This window comes from Typopeltis vanoorti, chromosome 9 (genome assembly GCF_054136105.1).
Source record: "Typopeltis vanoorti isolate ZY-2024b chromosome 9, IOZ_Tvanoo_1.0, whole genome shotgun sequence".
Lineage (NCBI taxonomy): Eukaryota > Metazoa > Arthropoda > Arachnida > Uropygi > Thelyphonidae > Typopeltis > Typopeltis vanoorti.
The window spans coordinates 49,809,238-49,832,131 of NC_143557.1; the positions used below are offsets into that span (position 1 = coordinate 49,809,238).

At 35.6% G+C, this 22,894-nt stretch overlaps 1 protein-coding gene across 1 annotated transcript in view; it reads left to right on the forward strand.

Moving 5' to 3' along the window:
- The window catches only part of LOC150103028 (uncharacterized), a 110,023-nt gene that overhangs the window by 25,026 nt on the left and 62,103 nt on the right, over positions 1-22,894 (forward strand). The window contains exon 2 of the mRNA XM_090398143.1: positions 16,202-17,413. Within this exon, the coding sequence (XP_090254269.1) occupies positions 16,208-17,413 (1,206 nt within the window). The 5' untranslated portion in view covers positions 16,202-16,207. The remainder of the gene's footprint in view (positions 1-16,201; positions 17,414-22,894) is intronic.

Consider the following 22,894-nt stretch of genomic DNA (forward strand, 5'->3'; position numbering starts at 1 on the left):
CAAGTTTTCCAAGTGGGACCACCCCACCTCCATATGAGACTGGTTAACTCACCTTTAGTCGAAAGTGACCAGATAAAAGTTCCTCATGTCACTGATGGGAATCGAACCCAGGTCTTTCCAACCAAAGGGCTTCATCTATACTGACTAAGCTACAGAGGCTCCTTCTTATGATGTGAAGAATCCCAGAAATTCCATATATTTAATATGACATACTGTTTCCTCCTCCCAATTTATACTGCTGTAGCTAAAATCTCCCATAATGATCACTTGATTTACACTTAACAAACCTATACATCTGCTGCTCTTCATCCTCTGTGCTCCCTGGCTTATAGCAAACATTCCACTAAATATCCTGTCCAGCCCACAATCAACTCATACCATATGCTCTCAAAACCATTAGTGCCATATGGGCTGGACAGGATATTTAGTGGAATGTTTGCTATAAGCCAGGGAACACAGAGGGTGAAGAGCAGCAGATGTATAGGTTAAGTGCAAATCAAGTGATCATTATGGGAGATTTTAGCTACAGCAGTATAAATTGGGAGGAGAAAACAGTATGTCATATTAAATATATGGAATTTCTGGGATTCTTGATGGACAAATTAGGCAACATATAGTAGAAGGAACATGAAGTTCATGAGTTTTGGATTTAATCAGTATCAAAGGATCTGATTGTAACTGAGAGAACATTCCTGCCCCCAGTTGGAGTGAGTGACTATGTAGTGTTAGCTTAGAGGATGAATAGACATGCAGAAGTATGTAGGAGAAAGGAATTGATGTGGAATTATAAGGCAAGTGATTATAATAACTTAGAAATTAGCTTGGGGCCAGTTCCTTGAATGGAAGAACTGAAAGGGCAAGATTGCACCATTGTTTAGGAACTTGTGAAGAAATATTTATTAGCAGCAATGGCAAATGATATATCTCAAGTGTAAAAGAGAACATCATTTTGTATAAAGTGGACAAATGATATCAAAAGGAACTGCAGATGAAGAAGAGGGTATAGAAAGAAGTATAAGGAGAGGGGATGAGGAGTGGACATAAACAGTATAAGACTGGCTAGGAAAATGATTAGCATAGTATGGAAGACAAAACTTGAATATGAAAAGAGATTATCCCTGACTTCCAGAAGAAAATCCAAAGGAATTCTTTTTTATTATGTTGCCAGTAGGTGGAGAAATGATTATGGAAGAATGATGTTGTAAGACAAAAATGAGAGTAGAATGACTGATACAGAAGGCAGTGTGGTTGTTTAATGATCACTTTATATGAGTATTTCATCCTGGAAATGTAAGTTCAGCTACTTGATGGATGGTGGGGGGGGGTTCAAGGTTTAGAAGTATATGAGGGGAGTGTGTTTTAAATTCCAACCTCTGGATATCAAAAAGTGCCCAAGATCAAAAGGCAGATAAGATAGAAGGTAAGATATGACATTGCATAAAGATGGTAGTAGAATGGAATTGCCAAACTATAGACACTTTTATTTCTTCTGTTGGTGGTGAATATTTTGAACAAATTAGCGAGTGATCATATACAGCATTGGGCTGAGCTGATATTTAAGTTACAGTGTATGGGTTTAGATGTCAGGATAGTGCATCGGGTTAGGGATTGGTTGTCTGATAGATATCAGTGAGTTGCGTATGAGGGAGTAGTATCAAGGAAACAAAGTTACAAGTGGGGTTCCACAGGGCTCAGTATTGGGACATATGTTGTTTAACCTTATATGAGAAGTGTAGGCAGATATTCAGTTATTTGCTGATGATGTGAAGTCGGGAAGGGTTAGTAGTAGTGCAGATGTGGTAGCTCTTCAGGAAGATGTGAATAAGGTAAACATATGAGAAAATGAATGTGGATGTCTGTTTAATTCAGCTGAATGTAAGGTCTTGAAGTTTGGAATCGATCAATAGGAGGCTGCATATTCTCTTGGTGGAACTGTACTCGAGGAAGTGGAGGAGTAAGAGACCTTGGAGTGATGATTGATTGACTCTTGAAGTTCAGGGGACATATTGCAAAAGTGGCGAAAGTAATCCAAAGGATTGCTACAATACTGAGAAGGATGTTGATCAGCAGAGAGAGAGAGAGAGAAGAGTGATCATTTAAGATCCTTTCCAAGGAGATAACCTTGTAAAGGTGCAGTGCCAATAACAGAAATGATATCTGTACTACAAAGTTTGGTAGATAGAAGAGGGAGAGGTGATGTTATTGAGACATTTAAATTATCAAGGTGTAGTTGCATGGTTGACACTGGAGAGTTCTTTTGTATAATAAAAAAAGAAATTTCCATTCATAACCCCATTAGGTTAAGAATGGAAATTTCTTTGTTCTATTATACAAAAGAACTCTCCATTCCATTCATAACCCCATTAGGTTATGAATGGAATTAAGTCTTATATTGAAATTTATGGAATGCATTGCCTGATAGGGTAGTGCAAGTGCAAACAGTAGAGGTTAAGGAGTGATGTGATAGTGTGTGTTGTCTAGGATGGGGTTCCTCACAATGAGGCGTGTGACTCAATGGAGATCCTGAATAATCATAATTTATTTAGTTACTTATTTTTTACCTTGTGTACTACAATCTATGTAATGACACAACATGACCTTTTATGTCCTTGCACTAATAAATCCCAAAACAGTCGACCCTTGAAGAGATTTGTCATATTATATTTACTTATACACATGATAGTATGTATGGTATTTGTATATCACCCTGCTTTCATTCCTTCACCTGCATTCACCATTGATTATTTCTTTCACTCTACATTTAGTTACCAATCACTTCTCCAGCTTTTACACCCAAAATGTTCTTTAGATTCTTTATTCTCTTGATTTTGCATCATTCTTGATTTAAGAAAATTTAATGAACTATTTTATTAAATATTCTTCAATTTAGAATATATTAGTCATTAATTTAGCGTCCTCATGGGTTTTAGTGGATTATGTATTTTTTCATACTAAAGAATGTAACACATTAAAAATGCTGTTTTGTATTTAATATGTTTATAAAATTTCAGTTATTTAGCAGTGCAAAATTCAGAAATTATAATTGAATTGGTTTGCTTCTGAAAAGGATATACTATTTATTTTAATATACAGTGGTACCTCCTTGACATGAACTTTTCGAGATATGAACTTTTTTCATATCCCATTTTGACCTCTAGATACGAACCGTGATGCTTTTCTTTTCAAATGAACTAAAGCCTGTTTTACATTACACTTTTTTTTAACTTTTTCCCCTAGTACTAGAAACAGACTTAATGCAGAGTACAGCACCAGCATATATGTATGTACGTTTAGATGCACGCATGCTGAACCTTCTCTAGTGTAACAATTGTTGTTACTATGTCGTATTTATCTGAAATACAACGACAACGCTGCACGTATTTGCTTTTTTGTGTATATCTATTTTGGTATTTGTGTAAACAAATACACTTCATGAAGTTTTTTTAGGTTTGTATTTATTATGTGTACTGTATGTATTTCTTTCTATAAGTGACGTGTTTTATTGTAGCTTCACATTTATTTTCTGAATAATCTACCAGATAAGTGTTATTTCACTGATCAGTGTATTATTTTCAACATGGGGACAAAGAAAACTAAGAAAGAGATTGTGGAAAAATATGAGAAAAGAGTCAGGCAAAGTGATCTGTGCAAGCAGTATGACTTGTCCAAATCCACCATAGCTACAATTGTCAAGAAAGCATATTTTTATAAGAAACTGGATGTGGCCAAAGGAGTATTTATCTTGTAATCTCAAAGAAATAAAGTTATGGAAGAAATGGAAACTTTACTACTTATCTGGATTAATGACATGCAACTGAAAGGAGATAGTGTATCTCAAAACATGATCTATTTACAAAGATCTTTTGCAGAACTTGCCATCCACTAGCAGTAGCAAAGACATCTGCAAAGAGTTTAAAGCTAGCAAAGGATGGTTTGAGAAATTCAAGAATAGAACCCGTATCCATAGTGTTGTTAGACATGGAGAAGGTGCTAGTGCTGACAAAGAAACCGCTGAACGGTTCGTGAAGGAATTTCAGAAACTAATGGAGTCAGAACGTTATAGACCAGAACAAGTTTTCAACTGCGATGAAATTGTGCTTTTCTGGAAGAAAATGCCTAGGAGAAAGTTCATTACTAAAGAGGAAATGGCATTGCCAGGACACAAGCCAGTGAAAGACAGACTAACTTTGCTTTTTTGGTGCCAATGCCATTGGTGACCTGAAGATAAAACCTCTGTTGGTTTACCACTCTGAAAATCCTAGAGTCTTTAAAAAGCAGAAAGTTAATAGTCACAAAATGAGCATTATGTTGAGAGGTAACAGCAGAACCTGCATAACCAGGCAATTTTTCTGTGAGTAGATGACAGAGGTCTTTGCTCCCACAGTGAAATGGTATCTACAAGAAAAGGGTCTACCTGAGAAAGTTCTTCTTATAATGGACAATGCTCCAACACATCCACCACAGTTGGAAGTAGATTTGGATGAAGAGTTTAATTTCATCAAAATTAAATTCTTACCTCCTAATACCACACCACTCCTACAACCAATGGATCAATGTGTTATTTTCAACTTCAAAAAGCTTTATACCAAAGCTCTTTTCCAAAGATGTTTCAAAGTTATCACCGACAGATAATTAACCCTCAGGGAATTCTGGAAGAATCACTTCAATATTCTTCATTGTTTGTGTCTTATTAGTCAGGCATGGGAAGATGTTTTCTGTGTGAACTCTAAAATCAGTCTGGAAAAATTTATGGCCCGACTGTGTCCGAGGAACTGTAGTGGAAGGACCTGAAAGTGAAATTGACATTGTAGATACAGTTGTCTCCCTGAGCAAGACCATGCATTTGGAAGTTGATGAAGCAGACATAGGGGAGCACAACATTGAGTTGACCACTGAAGAGCTACAGGAGTTATGCTATATATGTTTAACACATAGTTAATACCATAGGGGGTGCTTAAGGGTCAAAGCTGTATAACTGAGAGGAGACCTCTAAATAGCCTTTAAAGGAATGCGGAGAACCGACCAGGGCTTCTGACTTAATTTCCAATCCTCACCTTCTCATGGTGCACCCTGTTGGGTGCACTACCTGGATACTGAACGAACGAGGATGGGCTGGCAATTTGGGATTTAGCCAATCAAATTGTATTCTTATTGGCTTAAACCAATATAGAAAATGATGGTACAACATGACAAAATTTCATGCCTGCTGGGGCGTCACCCAGTTGAACAAGGCACCTCCCCCCCCCCGTTCTTTTCGCCAGGGAACCAGGACGAACAGCGAAAAGTCAGCTACTGGAACAAATCTGAAAGCACACCCCAACTCAACATCACCAGAGTTAAAGATCGGTACTATCAACATAAGAAGCCTGAATGGCAAAGAAATGGAGCTAGCTGAAGAATTAGATAAGTACCAGATCGACATAATAGGGATGACTGAAACAAAAAAGACAAAAACTGGTCAGATCTTTCTGAGCAATTAATACAAAATGTTATACTCAGGAAATGAAAATCAAGGAAAAGAAGAAGTAGCCATAGTATTCAACACAAAATACAAGGCTAATCTTCTTGAATGGCAGGCAGTCTTGTGTAGAGTGATGTGTGCAAATATCAGAATGGGGAATTGGACAATGAGACTTATTTGTGCTTATGGTCCCACAGAAGGTTGTACTAAGATAGAAGTGGAGGAATGATGCTTTAGAAAAAGCAACTGACACAATGAAAAAGGAAAAGTTGGTCCTTGTTGGGAATCTAAATAGCAGAGTAGGAAATGATTGTCAGACATACAAAAATATTTTGGAAAAAATTTGGAGAAAAGAGCCAAGCTAATAATAATGGCAAATACCTGTTGGATTTCTGTTCAGGACATCGACTGGTTATTACTAACACTATGTTCCAATAAAAATGTGCTCAAATTCACATGGAGAGAAGAGACAGGGAATAAGAAAAGTCTCATTGACTATGTTATTATTGATAGTGATGTTTTCTCCCTGGTGCAGGACACCAGACTGTACAGAGGATTTGAAATTGGAGGTAATCACTATTTAGTCTTGAGCAGGATAAAATTGAATTTCATATTGAAAAGAATAACATCTAAGAAAGTTTTAAAGCGAATAAAAATTGAGCAGCTCTCAGATGTGAACTGTAGACTAATATACATAAAGATTATTGAAAAAAAATGAAAGAGTTTGAGAACAGGAACCAAAGCTAGGAGATACAGAGGAAAGTCTTGAAGGAAACCGTGATTGATTCAGCCAGAGAGGCATGTGGTGAGGTTGTCTGCAAGAATAGAAAAATCAGAACTCTATGGTGGCCACAGGAAGTTAAAGAGACAGTGAAGGAAAAGAAGAAAGCATATCAAAAGTTCCTGGCAAATAAGGCTTTTGTTCTTATAGAATACAGAGACAAATGCAAGAAAGCGAAACACTGTATAAATCTAGCTAAACAAAGGTGTCGGAGGACTTTGGCAAGAACATGAAAATACATATCAAGAAGGTGGTAAAATATTCTGGAGGTTGTTGAAGAAGCTTAGGAATGGTTGAAAGAGTGCTGTAAAAGAAGTTAGAGATGATAAAGGTGACATGAAAACAGAAGAAAAAGATATCCTTCAAGGATGGAGTAATTACTTCGAAAAATTGCTAAATGAAACAAGCAGTGGTAAAAAACACTCAACAGGCATACAGTCAGGAATACTTATCCATACTTGAAGTAGAAAAAGCCATCAAAGGCTTGAAATGTGGAAAGGCAGCAGGAGTAGATGATATTCGACCAGAAATGCTGAAATATGGTGGTATAAAAGTCTTACAGTGGCTGCACTGCATAGTTCAGAAAGCCTGGACAGAGGGACGAATTCCCGATGATTGGAGTAGAGCTCTCATAGTACCCATATATAAAAAGTGAAATAAAACTGAATGTGAGAATTACAGATGTGAGTGTTCTTGGCAAGATCTATGCAAGTATACTTGATAAGCGGTTGAGAAGAATTGTGGAAGAAAAGCTTGGTGAAGAACAAGCTGAATTAATGCCAAATAGAGACAAATAGTTGAGAAAGCATGGGAATATAACAAAGATCTGTATTTAACTTTTGTTGATCTGGAAAAGACATATGAAAAGGTGCCAAAAGAGAAGCTATTCAATACGCTACAGTTATATGGTGTCAATGGGGCATTATATCAAGCAATACTTAGTCTTTATTTGAGTTGTAACAGCAGTTAGAATTGAAGGAAGTACAGGAAGATGGTTTAATGTTAAATCTGGTGTGAGACAAGGATGTACATTATCCCCTCTGTTATTCATTATCTATGTGGATCACATTATAAACGAGAGTGGTATTAAACATGATATCAGAATTGAAAAGTTAATGTCAGCTCTTTGTTTTATGCGGACGATGTTATACTTCTAAATAAATCCGCTATAAGTTTGCAAGATTCCCTGATCTAATTGAATAACTGTTGTAATAGATATGGTATATAGGTCAGAATTAAAAAGACAAAAACAGTGAAAATAGGTAGAATTGTTGAAAATGTCAACTGCGTTGTGAACAGGGAACCTGTGGAATAAGTAAAACATTTCAGCTACTTAGGCACGATTTTTAGTGAAGATGGTAAATTAAATATGGAAATAGACAACAGAATCAACAAAGCTGGTATGGTAGGCAGTCAATTGAATAAATTCATATGGAATAAGAGAGAAATTAGTCAGAACACTAAATGATCTGTATATAAGACTGTTTTCAAATCAGTTTTAACTTATGGATCTGAGAGCTGGGTCAGAAGTAAAACACTTGACCAAAGACTAGAGACCGCAGATATGGAAGTCCTGCGAAAGATTAGAGGCGTGAACAGATGGCATCAATGGCAATATCATATTAAAAACGAGGATTTTAGGAAAGAACTTGACATTGTCAGCATCCAGGAATGTGTTAGCAGAGCTAATCTCAGTTCAGGTGGTATGGTCACTTGAACAGAATGGGCGAGGAGAGTTCTCTGCCAGGTTGGCAGGAAAACGACACAGAGGAAGACCAAGATATAGGTGAATTGATACAGTACAAAGTGCCTTATACAATAGAAATATAAGATCTGATAATGTTGGAGTCTTGACAAGTAACAGACTGATTTGGAGGAAAATTGTAGATATGAAGTTAGTAATGAAATAAATTTTTCACTTTGTACTATCATATCCTGTACATTCCTTGAGGGTACATGTCAGGAATTTGATGATGATGATTAATACAGTAAATGTGTATATAATTCTTAACTGTTTTAACTGACATTATAAAAATTTTAAATACAATATGAAATCCAGCTCACTATTAACGTCTTGATTTTGGTTTGTTTCATGTTACATTGTCGAATTTAGCAGGAAAAAGAAAGGGATGAAGGAAAAAAAAAAGCAAATGTCTCCAGAGGATGAAGAAGATAGCAACAAAAAGGGAGCAATTCCAACAAGTGATGTAAAAAAAATCTTGCAGCACTGGGGCAAATTGCAAGAATTGGTTAACAAGTGGCATCCAAATCATGGTGTTGTTTCTAGAGCCACCAATATCTTCAGTGACAGTGTCATTAATCACTTTAGGAGGATGTTAAGGAAACGACAGATTCAGTCAACGTTCGATAGGTTTTTTTTAAACCTCCCTCACCTAAGAGACAGAATGAAGCAACTGATGACAACAAATCAAAAACTTCTGAACCATAAAACCAGCCACAAGAAAATTTTTTTTTTTTTTTTTTACAATTTAATGGAAGATGATTTTCATACTAATCATGTAAAACCAAAGATTTCATAAATAAAAATTAATATGTAATGGTATACAACATGCATATTTATAGTATAAAAATGCTCCTTCACACTCCTCCATTTCTTGGCGTTTTTTATTTTTTTTAAATTTTTCCATCTCGGAATGGATTAATTGATTTCCCATAAGGAAAATTGGGTTTTGAGATACGCTGTCAGGAATGAATTAAGTTCGTAAGTCGAGATACCACTGTATACTTATTTTGAAAAATATAAAGAATTATGTTAATCTGTCAGCACAAAGATCATGTGGTGATTAATCGGATTCAAAAATCCTTATATAGAAGTTTACATTGTAAAAAAAAAGGGGGGGTGTCTATAACTATTGTATATGATGCATATACATATATATTTAATTATTGAAATGTATATCAGTGTATACAGGCATTCCTGACTTATGCAAATTACTCTAAAATGGCTACGGAAAAAAAATGTTACTTAAAAAAATTTTATTTATTATACATAGCTCATGGCAAAAACATGATCTTAAAAAAAGAGAATCATGATGTCATTAAATATTAACAGAATTTAAGAATTTAAAATATTTTAAGTTAAAACTTTGAAGAAAACACAGATCTAATCCAAGAAGTTGGAAAATTAAAATAAGAGTTAAAAGTAAAAGTCTTAATATGTTATAATAAGGAAAATATATTATTATAAATTCAGATCTAAGTTCGTAATCCAGGTCACAGCTTCAGGAGCCGCTTGTAAAAAGTCATTCCAGTCATTCTGATAAGCACGGAAGGTGCATTCTTTTACAGTATGCTGCATAGTCTGCAGTCACATTCTGGAAATGTTTGTCTGTTCCATTTATAGAGTATCTCCACATAGGCCATGATTTGTCCGAATTCTATTTAGTACCGTCCATGTTTTGCGAGGTAGATCTGATCCTGTGATGATTTGATCACCTTTAAAGATGTCATGCAAATGTTCTTTCGTATTTTCCTTCCGTGTTTCTTCCCACTTTGATAAAGGATTAAAATTATTTAGCAATAGTTCTTTTGTTGCTTGTAGTGATGGATGGCGAGATTTCAATCTATTGACGTTAAGAGTTGGGAGATCCTGATGAATATGTAGGTTTGGATTACCAGCAATTTTTTGGAATTCATGGACTAAAGAATTCAATCTACATATTTCTGTAGGAATAATGCCTGCTAAAAGAGGTAACCTATATGTTGAAGTCGATCTAATAGCGCCAGTAATTAATCTTAAGGTATTGTTCAATTGAGAATTGATAATCCTTGTGCGAGGGCTATTTAGCCACACAGGAGCACAATATTCAGCACTTGAGAATACCAAAGCAAGGGCTGTTGTCCAAAGAGTAGAGGCTCTTGAACCCCAGGTAGTGCCATAGTCTCTGTAGGATATTATTACGTGTCCTTAGTTTATATGCCAAGTTTGAAAGATGTTGCCTGAAAGTGAGGGAACGGTCAAGTCCCAAGTACTTAGGGAATGTATTATATGTAAGTATAGTGTTGTTCAGTTCAATTTTTAGTTTCACATTTGCCACGTTATTATTTAGATGAAAATATGATATTACCGTTTTGCTCCTATTTAAACAGAGCCTCCATCTTTTAAAATATTCATCCAGAATAGTTAAGTCAGCTTTTAGAATTTCTTCTGTACGGCTTATGCATTTATGCTGTGTAGTTATTGCTATATCGTCGGCGTAACAAAATTTCCTTAATGTAGTGACGGGAAGATCAGATATATACAGATTGAATAATAACGGAGATAAAACTGATCCCTGTGGCAGTCCATTATTTAACTTCCTTTCGCTGCTAGTTTTATTACCTATAGTCATTATAAATCTTCTATCTCTTAGTACTATTAATAATATGGACTATTGTTTTACATGGGATAATTTTATATAATTTATGTAGAAGGTCTTGTCTCCAAATGGTGTTGAAGGCTGTTGACAAATCAATAAATGCCGCTGATGTTTTTAAACCTTTTTGAAAACCTGCTTCTATGTGAGCTACCAAAGAGAGAACCTGGTCACAACACCCACGATTTGGTCTGAAGCCAGCTTGGTCTATTGGGACATTTTTAAAAATTATGGAGCTTATTCTATTATAAATAAGTCTTTCAAAGAGTTTATAACAACAACTGAGGAGAGTAATAGGTCGGTAACTTTCCGGTTTATGATTAGGCTTACCAGGCTTTAAAATTGAAAGTACTTTTGCTTTTTTTAAAAATAGTGGGAAGTTTATCAGTTGTAAGAATGTCAGTATAGAACTTTGTTAACCATAATCTTGCATTTCTTCCCAGATTAATCAGAAATTCTGGATGAATGTTATCAAAACCAGGAGCCTTACCAGGCTTTAATTCCTTTAAGGCTGCTTCAACTTCTTGCTGTGTAAAAGGGTGTGCACAATTTGAAGTTATGGGTGAAGACTTGCTAAATTCTTTTAATTTTCTCTTTATATATCTTATATGCCTTTTATTGATTGGGATATGTGATATATTAACAGTATGTAAAACTAGTTGATCTGAGGTGATTCTTGATTGTTCTTTAATCAAAGGAGCACTACCACCTAGTTTCCTAAGAAGGCTCCAAGCTTTACGGCTGGAATGAGTAAAGTCTATATCTTCAACTGTATTTACCCATTTTTTCCTTCGGGATATATCCAAGTTTTCTAGGAGTTTGACTGCTGTTTATGGGTCATTGTTTATCTGATATTCATTATAAAGTAATTCATATTCTTCACTCCAACCATGTATATAGTTATGTCTAATACCGCTAGGAATACATTTTCTTGGCAGCAAGCAGGACTACACCTATAAATCGATGAAAATTAACTACTTATTGGAGATATCCAGCGAATACATTTGTCAAGTTCATTTGCATATTTATTCCAGTCCGCCTTTTTAAAATTTCAGCATGGGATAGGCTTTGATCTTACAAATGGAATGGAAATGCCAATGTCAATTAATACCGGTCTATGTTGACAATGAGGAAAGTCAGTTAACACCCTTCTCAGATTTTGCATAGGGTGACCTGAATTATTTTTGTTCACAAGACAAATCACAGTTATAGTCTCTTTTCCAGGCTGCAGATCTAAAAGTGCCTTTGTCTTTGTCATCAAAGACTAAGTGAAGATTATTTAGTTCGATCCAGTCAACAAGTTTTTCGCCACATTCATTGTTTTGAGCATAATTCCACTGTTCATGGTGACTATTAAAGTCCCCAATATAAATTGTGGGATGTTCAGCAATAGGAATAATTTTTTCCGGCCAAGGTGATCCAAGTGGCTTATAAATATTTGTAATTGTAATATCTTGAACTTTTATCACTACGGTATGTATGTTTTCTACAATATTTTGAGATAGAAGAAAAACGTCTTTAAGATGATTTCGCACATATTGCTATTCCATATACTTCAAGACGTTTTTCTTCTATCTCAAAATATTGTAGAAAACATATATGATAAGTTGCACCAATAACAATGTAACCTGGAATGCGACCTCTTTTAAGGAGCTGTTCAGGATCAGCAGCACGTGTTTCCTGGACAGCAATCACATCAACATTGTTGGTTAACAATAATTTCGATAAATAATCACATTTGGCTTTGCTAATAGATTCAATATTTAATTGACAAATACGTAGTGTAGGGCCAATGTTTCTAAATTCTGGTTTCTGCAAGTCACTATATTCAATAAATTCAGTAGACATCATGAAATTGGCCAGGAGATCCTTAGGATGGACTGGCTGCCTATCGCTGTTGCTCATTTAGCACCACCCCAGGGACACATATAGCTTTAGGATCACTATGGACGCAAGCAACTTTTTTCCCCCCTTTATTTATTTATTTATTATGTGTATATTACTTGCACATCACCTGGAAGCAGTCGTCCACAAGACAAATGTCTTATGCCATCTGTCTTGGACTGCTGCTCCATCATATGAGGTGTGACAATTTCCGGAATTCTGGAAATTGTCACACCTTTCCGGAATGGCCATGTAGTGTCGTCCGTGTGGTGATTTTGGTTGGCATTACTTGAGTAATCGTGTTTGTACATCTTTTAAGTAATGCATGCTTAAATCTCAAGCCGATAGAGCCATTTGCTAGTTGGCTATTGCAAAAACAATTAGAGATCTGCATGTAAACTTTGGTGTAAAAATGTGTGATAGAAATTTGGAGCAGCTTGTTAACATCAAATTTTGTGTGGAAATTGGAAAAACTGCTACTGAAATGTTGCAGCTGTTGAAAGTGGCATATGGTGTGGATGCTTTGAAAAAAGTCAAATGTCTTTGAGTTGCATAAGAGATTAAAAGGTGGGTTTGAAGATGTGAACGACGACCCTAGAAGTGGGCAGACAAAAACAAAAATGACAGATGCAAATGTGAACAGAGTGCGAGATTTGGTACGTTCTGACAGACAAGTGTGCGATTAATGGCAAAAATTGAGAAACAGTCAGAGTAATTTGAACTGAAGAATTGGGTATGTGAAAGATTTCAAAAGAAATCACGACAGTGCTGCAAGCTATAGTGTGTTCATCGTGAGAGAGTTTCTTGCCAAAAAATCGATTATAGAATTAGGTCATCCTGCTTATTCACCTGACGTAGCTCCCTGTGATTTCTGGCTGTTTCCAAAATTTAAAACTGTGCTAAAAGGACAAAGATTTTCTGACATCTATCCAGCATAATGATAAAGGAACTAGAGTATTCCAGAAAAAGAGTTCCAGGCCTGTTTCTAAAAATGGGAACTCCGTCTAAACCAGTGTATAAATGCACTAGGGGACTACTTCGAAAGCAAGTAGCCACTAATGTATAGTTCTGAATGCAAGTTTTTTACAGGTGCATTCCGGGAATTAAATGTTACACCTCGTACAGCTTTACTATTGAACATGGATGTGCTGTGTATGTATTTATACACTTTCATAATTTTAGTGATTATGTGTATGCTGCAATAGAGTGTAATCATAACTTGAAAAGAAAAAAAAAAGTACTTCTTCTTCTTATTGTGCTATCTTCTATCGAAGGTCAGCGACCATCTTGGCGAACAAACTGCGGTCTTGTGCTAATCTGAGCAGTTGTGCACTGCTCTTTCCTGTCCATATTGGGTACCAGTGGAGGAAAAAAAAAAGTACAGAAGTGGAAAAAGTGAATTGATGGCTAAATGTACCAAAACAGAGCTAGAGATGAAAACGAAAATTTTTAAAATAAAAAGAAAATAAAAATTGGGTACTAATCATTTAAAAAATTCTGTACTAGTTACATAATGTGTCCTGCTGCATATTTAAACTTTCTTTTTTTTTTTTTTTTCAAAGGAAATTTATAAATGTCACAGCAGCATTAAAACTGTAATATGAAGTTTCTTTTGCAATGTGTGCTTTTTTTTTTTAATGCTTAACCAGTGACCATGCACCACAGGTTTGTTGGTCACTGGTTTCCTAAGTAGTTAACTTATCCACTCTCCAATCAACAAGCTGCAGGTTCGAATCCCATTGTGAATATGGCTGTTTATGCTTGTCTTTAGGTAGGAGATGAACTTCATTGATAGTGTGAGACCACCAGTCTGTTTATTGGAGGCCTAAAAAATAAATTTAAAATACATAAAAAATCTATAAAAGAGAGGGGGGAAAAATCCATAGCTCACCCACAGTACAAAATATACTATAGATTTGCAAATAACCTTTCATTAGTGGGAGCAACATAAAAAAAAATATGTATATAGTACATTAGTACCATGTATGGGAAGAGAATATAGAGTTGCACTTGTAGGAGCACGGGTGGCAGCTGCATCTGTTTCATTGGATTTAGTAACGAGAGAAGGAATTATTGATGCTAACCCTGATGAACATTTACCTTGAAAATATTTATAGAATATGCATGCAGTAGATACTAAGTGTTCATGTGAGAGTTTGAGAGATTTGCTAAGAGATGAGTCATTAATCAATCTTATTGCTCTCTTTTGTATTGCATGGAGTATTTTTAGAGATCTCTTGGGTGCACCACCCTAGATGTGTGAACAGTACTCAATGGACAGATTGATGGTCAACTGAAGCAGGTCGGTCGTTGATAGATAGAAAAAAGGTGAGTGACAGGACAAAACCTTGTGGGACCCCAGCATTAGTTATATAGTTAGAAGATAGGGAACCATCCACCATCGCACACAACGTGCATCCAGTGAGAAAACTGGCAAGCAACCTAGTTGCAAAAGTCAGTGGATAGATCAAATGATGGGGCACTTACTTAACAGGCTCTTGTGTCAGATCCTATCAAAAGTCTTGGAGATATCAAGTGCGACCACTTGGGATTCCCCAAACTTTTCCGTGGTGTTTATCCAGAAGTGGGTGACATAGGTGAGCAGATCACCTACTGAATGGCATTGGCAGAATTTATACTGCCAACTGTTTATGAGTACTTTCAAGGTAGCATAGGAGTTTTGGGTGGCAGTTTGATGGTAAAGATTTGTTGCTCTTTTGGGGAATAGGTTGTACATGGGCTAATTTTTAGGGTGTAGGATAGGTACCAGTGGAGTAAGAGAGAGAGCATCAAGTGGTGAATAGAATACGAGTCAGCTCTGGAGCACAAATCTTCAGGGCAACTGGAGGAATGTTGTCAAGGCAATGGAACTTTTTTTTGTATCTAATTTGTACAGGATTTTTTTGATCACTTTCTGGTGAAAGTTAAGTGGAGACATTGAGTGTTAGGTGTTTTGAGAGTTGGGGAACATTTACCAAAATCATTTATGCTGTCATATGAGGAAAAGTATGATACCAGGAGATTAGCTTTTTTTTTATCATGATGTGATAATACAATAGCAGTGGGAGCGGTGTTGTGCAAAAGCTGTGACCAATTGCTTTGGCAAGATACCAAAATGCACATTTCGGCGCAATTCAAGTTTCCTGCTTTTGGCTCTTTGGAAATCAGTTTTTGATGCATTGCTGATTTTCTTGGAGCTGTTTCGAATTTTGGTGTAAGCAGTGAAAGAAGCTGAAGTTCTTGATGCTAGCCAGTTGGGTGTGTGCTTAGTTCTTTATTTGTACAGCCTTATCACATCTTTTGGAGAACCAAGGCTTATTTAAGAGATGGGAATTTAGCATGGAATGGGGAATATGCTTCCATTCCAGAAAGGATTACTCCTGCAATGAGTTTGGTGCATATTCTTTGGTTGGAAGGCCAAAAGCAGTAATCCAACAAATGGAACGAAGCATGGAAATCTCAGAGGTCATTCCACTAGGCATTCTTATAATACAAGACAACTGGCATTATATGGCATCATAAATAGGTGTGATTAGCAGACATTTATAAAAATCAAGTTAGGGAAGTTTGTGGAATGTAATCCTTACATAAATCAGGGAGCCTGTATATAATTAAAATGCATATTAAATGTACATCAAAATATTAAGTATAATTTGTTTTTATAATCCTTTATTTTATTTTTTTTCTCTTTATTTCCAGTCAAAAATGGTTGGTGGTGGTGGTGGTATAAGTGGTAACTCTATTCAAGTTATTATTCCTGATGACATCTCAGAAGTACCGAAAGACAGCAAAATTAACTTGTCATATTCTTTGATGAACTTAACAAGTATACCTAGTTATGTTTTGGAACATAAGAATGTAACCACATTGAATTTAGATTATAACAGTTTGAATGACTTACCTAATGATTTTGGCTCACACTTTAAAGAATTGTCACGTTTATCACTTAATGGTAATAAACTCGCTGCTCTTCCTGATAGTGTGGGTGAAATGATAAATCTACAGTCATTTTATCTTAATGAAAATTCTATAAAATATTTGCCTTCACCATTTAATAAACTTATAAAGTTGGAAATATTGCATTTGATTGGGAATGAATTAATGAATTTGCCCTGCAATATAGGGGATCTTGTGGCCCTTAAAGAACTTTGTGTCGATGGAAATAATCTTGTTTCTTTGCCTGAAGATATTTGCAGACTGAGTAATCTTCAGCTATTGTCTGCTAATCAAAACAAAATAGAAAGCCTTCCTGCCAATTTTGTGAATCTGAATAAGCTGAAGATTCTAAATTTGAACATAAATCATTTACAAAATATACCAGAGTCTTTAGAAATGCTTCCATCACTTATTGAATTTGATGCATCTTATAACAACATCAGCTGCTTACCAGAATCATTTTATTCGGCCAAGCATTTACAAAAGTTAGTCTTAGATAGGAATGCAATTACAAATATTCCTTCATGGTTTTTAGATATGGAAGATATTATAGAGCTCTCACTAAAAGATAATAATATCAATATTTCCTCATTTTTGGATTTGTATGGTTGCATATGTAAAAATCTTAAATATCTTGATATAAGTGAGAACCAACTTGAATCACTTCCTGAAAACATAAGCCAGAGCACTGCTAATAGTTTTAAGCAGCTTTCACCGAATTTTGTTAATTTAGATAGTTTGAGTGAACTTTATGTAAGTAAAAATAAATTAGAAAAATTACCTGATGATTTTGGTTTGCTTATTAAGCTTCGGTACTTAGATTTGAGCTGTAATAAACTGAAAGTGCTTCCTGACAGTTTTGGAAATCTCAGATATCTTAAAGTTTGTACACTTTCTATGAATTACATTACACATCTACCTTTAACTTTTGGTAATCTGTGTAATTTAGAAGAGCTGAAGCTCGACTGCAATGAGGTAAGACAATACCATTATTATTATTTTTTTTTTTTTTAATCCTAAACATTATTTACTTAAACTGAGTTTGTTTGTTATATTTTATTTTAATTACACTGCATTTCCTCTGGGTTTTTTGTTTGTTTGTTTCTATGTTATAGCTGATTGAATATTAATAATTTAACAAAAAAAAAATAACACTTTTTATTTTTCGAAGTAAATGGAGTTCCTTTAGCCTCGAGCACCATTTTGGAAATCATGGATCAAGCATTCTTCAGCTGTAGTTCAGTAATAGTTGAGCTCATGCTCATCAATGAATTTCAAGGCATTATGGTTAAAGTATTGCCGACACAGCTGCCATCTCATGACTAAATCCTAACTCATTGTTCTCTTAAATAGTGAGTTTTACAATCAATTTATTTGAGTTTGTGGGTTAAAAACTCAAATTGTCAGAAATTTAACTAACTTGGAACTCAGCTGGAAAAAAGGTCCTAGGAAAAATTCCTCTATTTGTTGACTAGAATCCTATTGGTTTTTCTTCTGCCAGTAGTATTATGAAAACAGAAATGTTGCCACCAGACTATTTAGACACTGTTTATAATTTTACAAGTAGGGGTTGCCTAAAAGTCAAAGCTATATTACGGGGAGGAGACCTCCACATAGCCTTTAAAGGAATGCAGAGAATCGACCAGAACTTCTAACCCAATATCCATCATCACTGTCTTATGTCTCTCCACTTCCCCCATTAGTAGGTATCTACCTCAATAATTGAACAAGGATGGGCTGGCTGGCAGTTTGCAATTTAGCTGACAAAGTGTATTGGCTTAAACAAAAAGAAATGCATTGTACAAAATGATCCATTCTCATGACAACTGAAGTGTCTTCCAGTTAAACAGGGTTTTGCTGTTTACATCAGGGAAATAGGATAAAGATAGAAAAGTGAGCCACTGGAACAAACCTCAAACTTTGACTTCAGCAGAATTCAAGGAAGGCGCCATCTGCATAATAAGTGTCAATGGAAAAGAAATGAAACCGGCAGAAGAATCAGAGGTACTATGTTGAAATAACTGGTCTCATTGAAATAAAGAAGACAACAAAGGCATGGTTCTAAATAACAGCTATAAGATGTTATATCATCAGTCATCATCATTATTTAACTAATATGTACCCTCAAGGAATGTTACGCGTACATTATTACTTATTTCCTGTTAGCAGTTTTCCTCAAAATTAGTCTAACACTTATTGGCACTTCATTATTGCCAGATCTTATATTTCTCTCTTTGAATGCATCAAACCACCCAGGTGCTGGTCTTCAGGATCTTTTTCTGCCATATTAGCATCATTTGCTAGCCTTTCTTCTCCATTTTGTTTACGTGACCATAATACTTTAGTTAGTTTTGTTTTTACATTCATCAGTGAACAGTATCAAGTTCCTTCCTGATATCTTCAATTTTAATGTGATTCCACAGGTAGATACATGCACAGTATGTTACCTGTACCTACCATCTAAACAAAATGGAATAATTAAAGCCCTTATCAACACAGCCTCCATCCTCTGTTCCAACAAAGATTCTTTAACTGAACTCTCCTTTATTCACCAAACTGTTGTGTCCAATGGTTACAGTGCAAAAATATTAATAAAATCTCTCTCAACATGTTGATTATTATTATTAGGTGACACCTCAAATGAGTCCAAAGAGTCATTGAGGAGGGCACCTACCTACAACTCCCTGTCTCCAACTACAGCGAATCACATCATCTATATCAATGCCATCTACTGCCCACCAACACTAGTGTTTTCACAGACAATCACAAACATCCGTGCTCACGGCGGGATTCAAACCCGCAGCCTTTTGTCTGCAGAGCAGATACGTTAATCACTCGGTCAACCAAGCCAGCCTTTATGGTATATTATGGTAATACTATTACTATTCCCTATATCTAAGGCATCTAGTTGTTCTCCCAATTTCTTCACATCCCTCAAAACATATTGAATATGGTAAAGCTATTATTAAGAGAGACCTGTTGTGTCCAGTGGGTACAATGCAAAAAGATTAACAAAATAGTTGTTCTCATCCTACCCCAATTTCCTCACATCCCTCTCAATATTATAGTACTAACTTTACTATTCCCTATATCCAAGGCCCTAATTGTTCCCCCAATTTCCTCACATCCCTCTAAACATATTGATTATGGTAAAGCTATTATTATTCTCTTTATTATTATTATTATTAAGAGAGACCTCCAGGGAGTCAGTGAGAGAGGCCACATACTATATGCACCAGCTGTCATATTTGTTCTTGAATTCACACTGCTTGCACACACAACATCCAATGGCAATCCATTCCAATCACACACCACACTGTGAGATAAGAATCTAGATCTCATCCTTTTCTTGGCAGCATTCATTCTCAGCTTCCAAGGATGCCCCCTATTGTCCTTCCCTCTCCCTCCATAAAATGAAATATTCCATCAGCTGAAATCATGTATGACTCTTTCAGAAGTTTGTAAGTCTCAATCATATCACCCCTCTTTCTCCTGTTTGCTAGTATCTGCAGTCTACAAATTCTCAATCTGACTTCATAATTAGTATTCCACAATCCTGATATCATTTTTAACGCTCTCCTTTGCACTCTCTCCACTATCATAATCACAACAGAATATAGGAGACTAGACCTGCACACAGTAGTCCAAGTGAGGTCTTGTTAAGGCCTTGTAAAGAGATCTTTATATGTCACAGTTCATTTCAGCATTGCAATTATCTTTTGAGTTGTATTTACAGCCTTTGCTACATTGCCCCTAAAATCCAACTTTCTGTGTACTAACATTCCAAGATCCTTAGCCTGATCAATTTTTTCTCTCATAATCTCACCAATATAATGACACTGGATATCTAATCATGAAAAAGTGCATGTCTTTATATTTACTGACATCCATTTTCCCATGCTGATGCATACCATCTACATCATCCTTCTCATCCCCTGGTCTGTAGTAGCAGCCAGCCGGGTGGCTAAGTTTAAAACTAGGCATCCTGAGACAACAGATGCCTCCCGATCAGGAAGACTTTCCACAGCGATCATACCTGAAAAAATCAATGCAGTGCATGCCATGATCCTAAATGATAGATGAATACTAGCCAGAAACATTGCAAAGACTCTGGAGATATCCAGAGAACAAGTTGGGGTCATTATCCACCAACATCTGGACAGGCAGAAGCTCTCAGCGAAGTGGGTCCCCAAATGTTTGAATACCAACCAAAAGAGAGAGAACATGTACTGTCATCTCAAGGGATTTTTGGGTTGTATTGTGACTGTTAATGAAACATGGCTTCATCACTATGACCCAGAGACCAAACAAGGGCTCTGAACATCTCTTTAATTATAGCCATCCTGTATACACAAAAACACACAATTTTTTTTTATGTCATTTTGAGCAGTAAGCAAGTTTGTGATTTCACATTCAGTAATGAAAATTTCTGCCAATTAAAAATAGTTTACCTTATTTATATTGGGTAGAAATATTTGTGGAATGTTAGAAAATAATAGTTCCTGTTTTAAACATACATTAAAATGAAAAATAAGTTCAGAAATTTGGTATTTTTCTCTTTTAATTATTGTTTTATTATATAACTTTCATTAGAAATAAATGAATAACCACTAATAACAATCTGCATACACTAATTCAGTAGAAACAGTGAGATTATGATTAACCTTAAACAGTGTTTAAGGTTAATTAAAGATCTGTATTTGAAAAAAAAAAAAGGACAGTAAAACATTGTATTTGTCGTCATCAAATTCCTGATATGTAGTACTGTCAATGGGAGTAGAATACTATGATAGTACTGTGTGAAAATTTTACATTACTGCTAACTTCCTTCAACAGTATTTCTCATAATTAGTGTTCGAGGATCCCATTGTAAAAAGAATCATAATTTAAAATTATGAATATTTTTACAAATTGTTTATGTAAATATATTATTAGTTTTGGCTTTGTAATGCATACATCAGCACTTGTGATGTGCCCGTTATTGAATATATGAAATGTAAAGCATATAAAATTTTACCGTACTTTCGAGATTCTGATAATTATGTTGCTTTCAATCCTTTTTATTGTAATTTAAAATTATTAAGTGTTGTGTTTTATAAAGACATTCTCATTATACTAATGGAGACAATGTGCCAGCCATTATACGTAACTTCTTGTTTGCCACTTACATGGAGTGCGCATGCTCACCGAGGAGTTTGATGGGTGATTGACAGCTGACAGAGAGTGTTCACTATCGGAGTAACGAGGAAAACAAGAGGGAGCTAACTGGAATTTGAGAATGGCAACCAGAGAATTTTGTTGTTAGGAAGTTTTTTAAGTTTTACTTGACAGCCTTGAAGAATATTAATAGAAGATTCCAAAAAGCAATCGTAGATAAGGTTATCCTTCCAAATGACTTAGGAAGAATAACCTTAGTGGGTGCTGATGGTGACCAAATCAGATGTAATAGTAGAGTTACTGAATGACCGATTTTCCAAAGTCTATCACCCAAGTAAGGATATCTCTGTACCTGTAGCAATAACTGATGTGAGAATTGAAGTTAATGAATCAGAGGTACTTAATATATTGCAGAATTTAAATACAAACACTGCTGTAGATTTAGATGGAATATCAGCTTGGGTGTTACATGAATGTGCAAAGGAATTGTCAACACCTCTTGTTTATTTAACTTAAGTTTGAACTCTTGTATTGTCCCTAGGGAGTGGAAGGAAGGCAAAATAGTTCCTTTGCATAAAGGTGGCTCTAAGACTGTGGTAGTAAATTACAGACCATTCGCCATCTCGGGAGTGGTGGTAAAAGTATTGGAAAAGTTTAAGGACAGAATTCAAGAATGGGTGGATCAGAATATGATACTCTATAGGGGCCAACATGGTTTTGTTAAAGGTCTTAGCAATTTATTAACTTTATTTAATAGAGTGACATCTAAGTTGGACAAGGGGAATGGCTACACAGTGATACTTCTGGATTTTGCTAAAGCTTTTGACAGGATATCCCTGTCAAAAGGTCAACAGTATGGAATACTGTTGCACAAATTAGAACAAATGGAAATGGATACTAAATTGGTGATATAAGAGAATGGCTCATGGAGAGAGATACCAGAAAGTAATGTATGGAGGAGCATATTCTAGGATGAAGCAGGTGACCAGTGGCGTGCCATTGGTCACTTGCTCTGTGCTTAGGCCATTATTGTTTAATGTGTACATAAATGATATAGGAAATGACTTGAAAGGAGATATTTAGTTGTTTGCTGATGATGCAAAGTTGGGTAGTGCAATAAAAAATCAATCTGATATTGAGAATTTGCAGGATGATTTAAATAAACTGGCAAAATGGGCAAAAGATAATGGATGTCAGTTCAATGTGGAAAAGTGTAAAGTCATGCATTTTGGGATTAAAAGATTGCCAGCTGTGTACCACATTGATGGAATGGTACTCCAAGAGATTGATGAGGCTAGG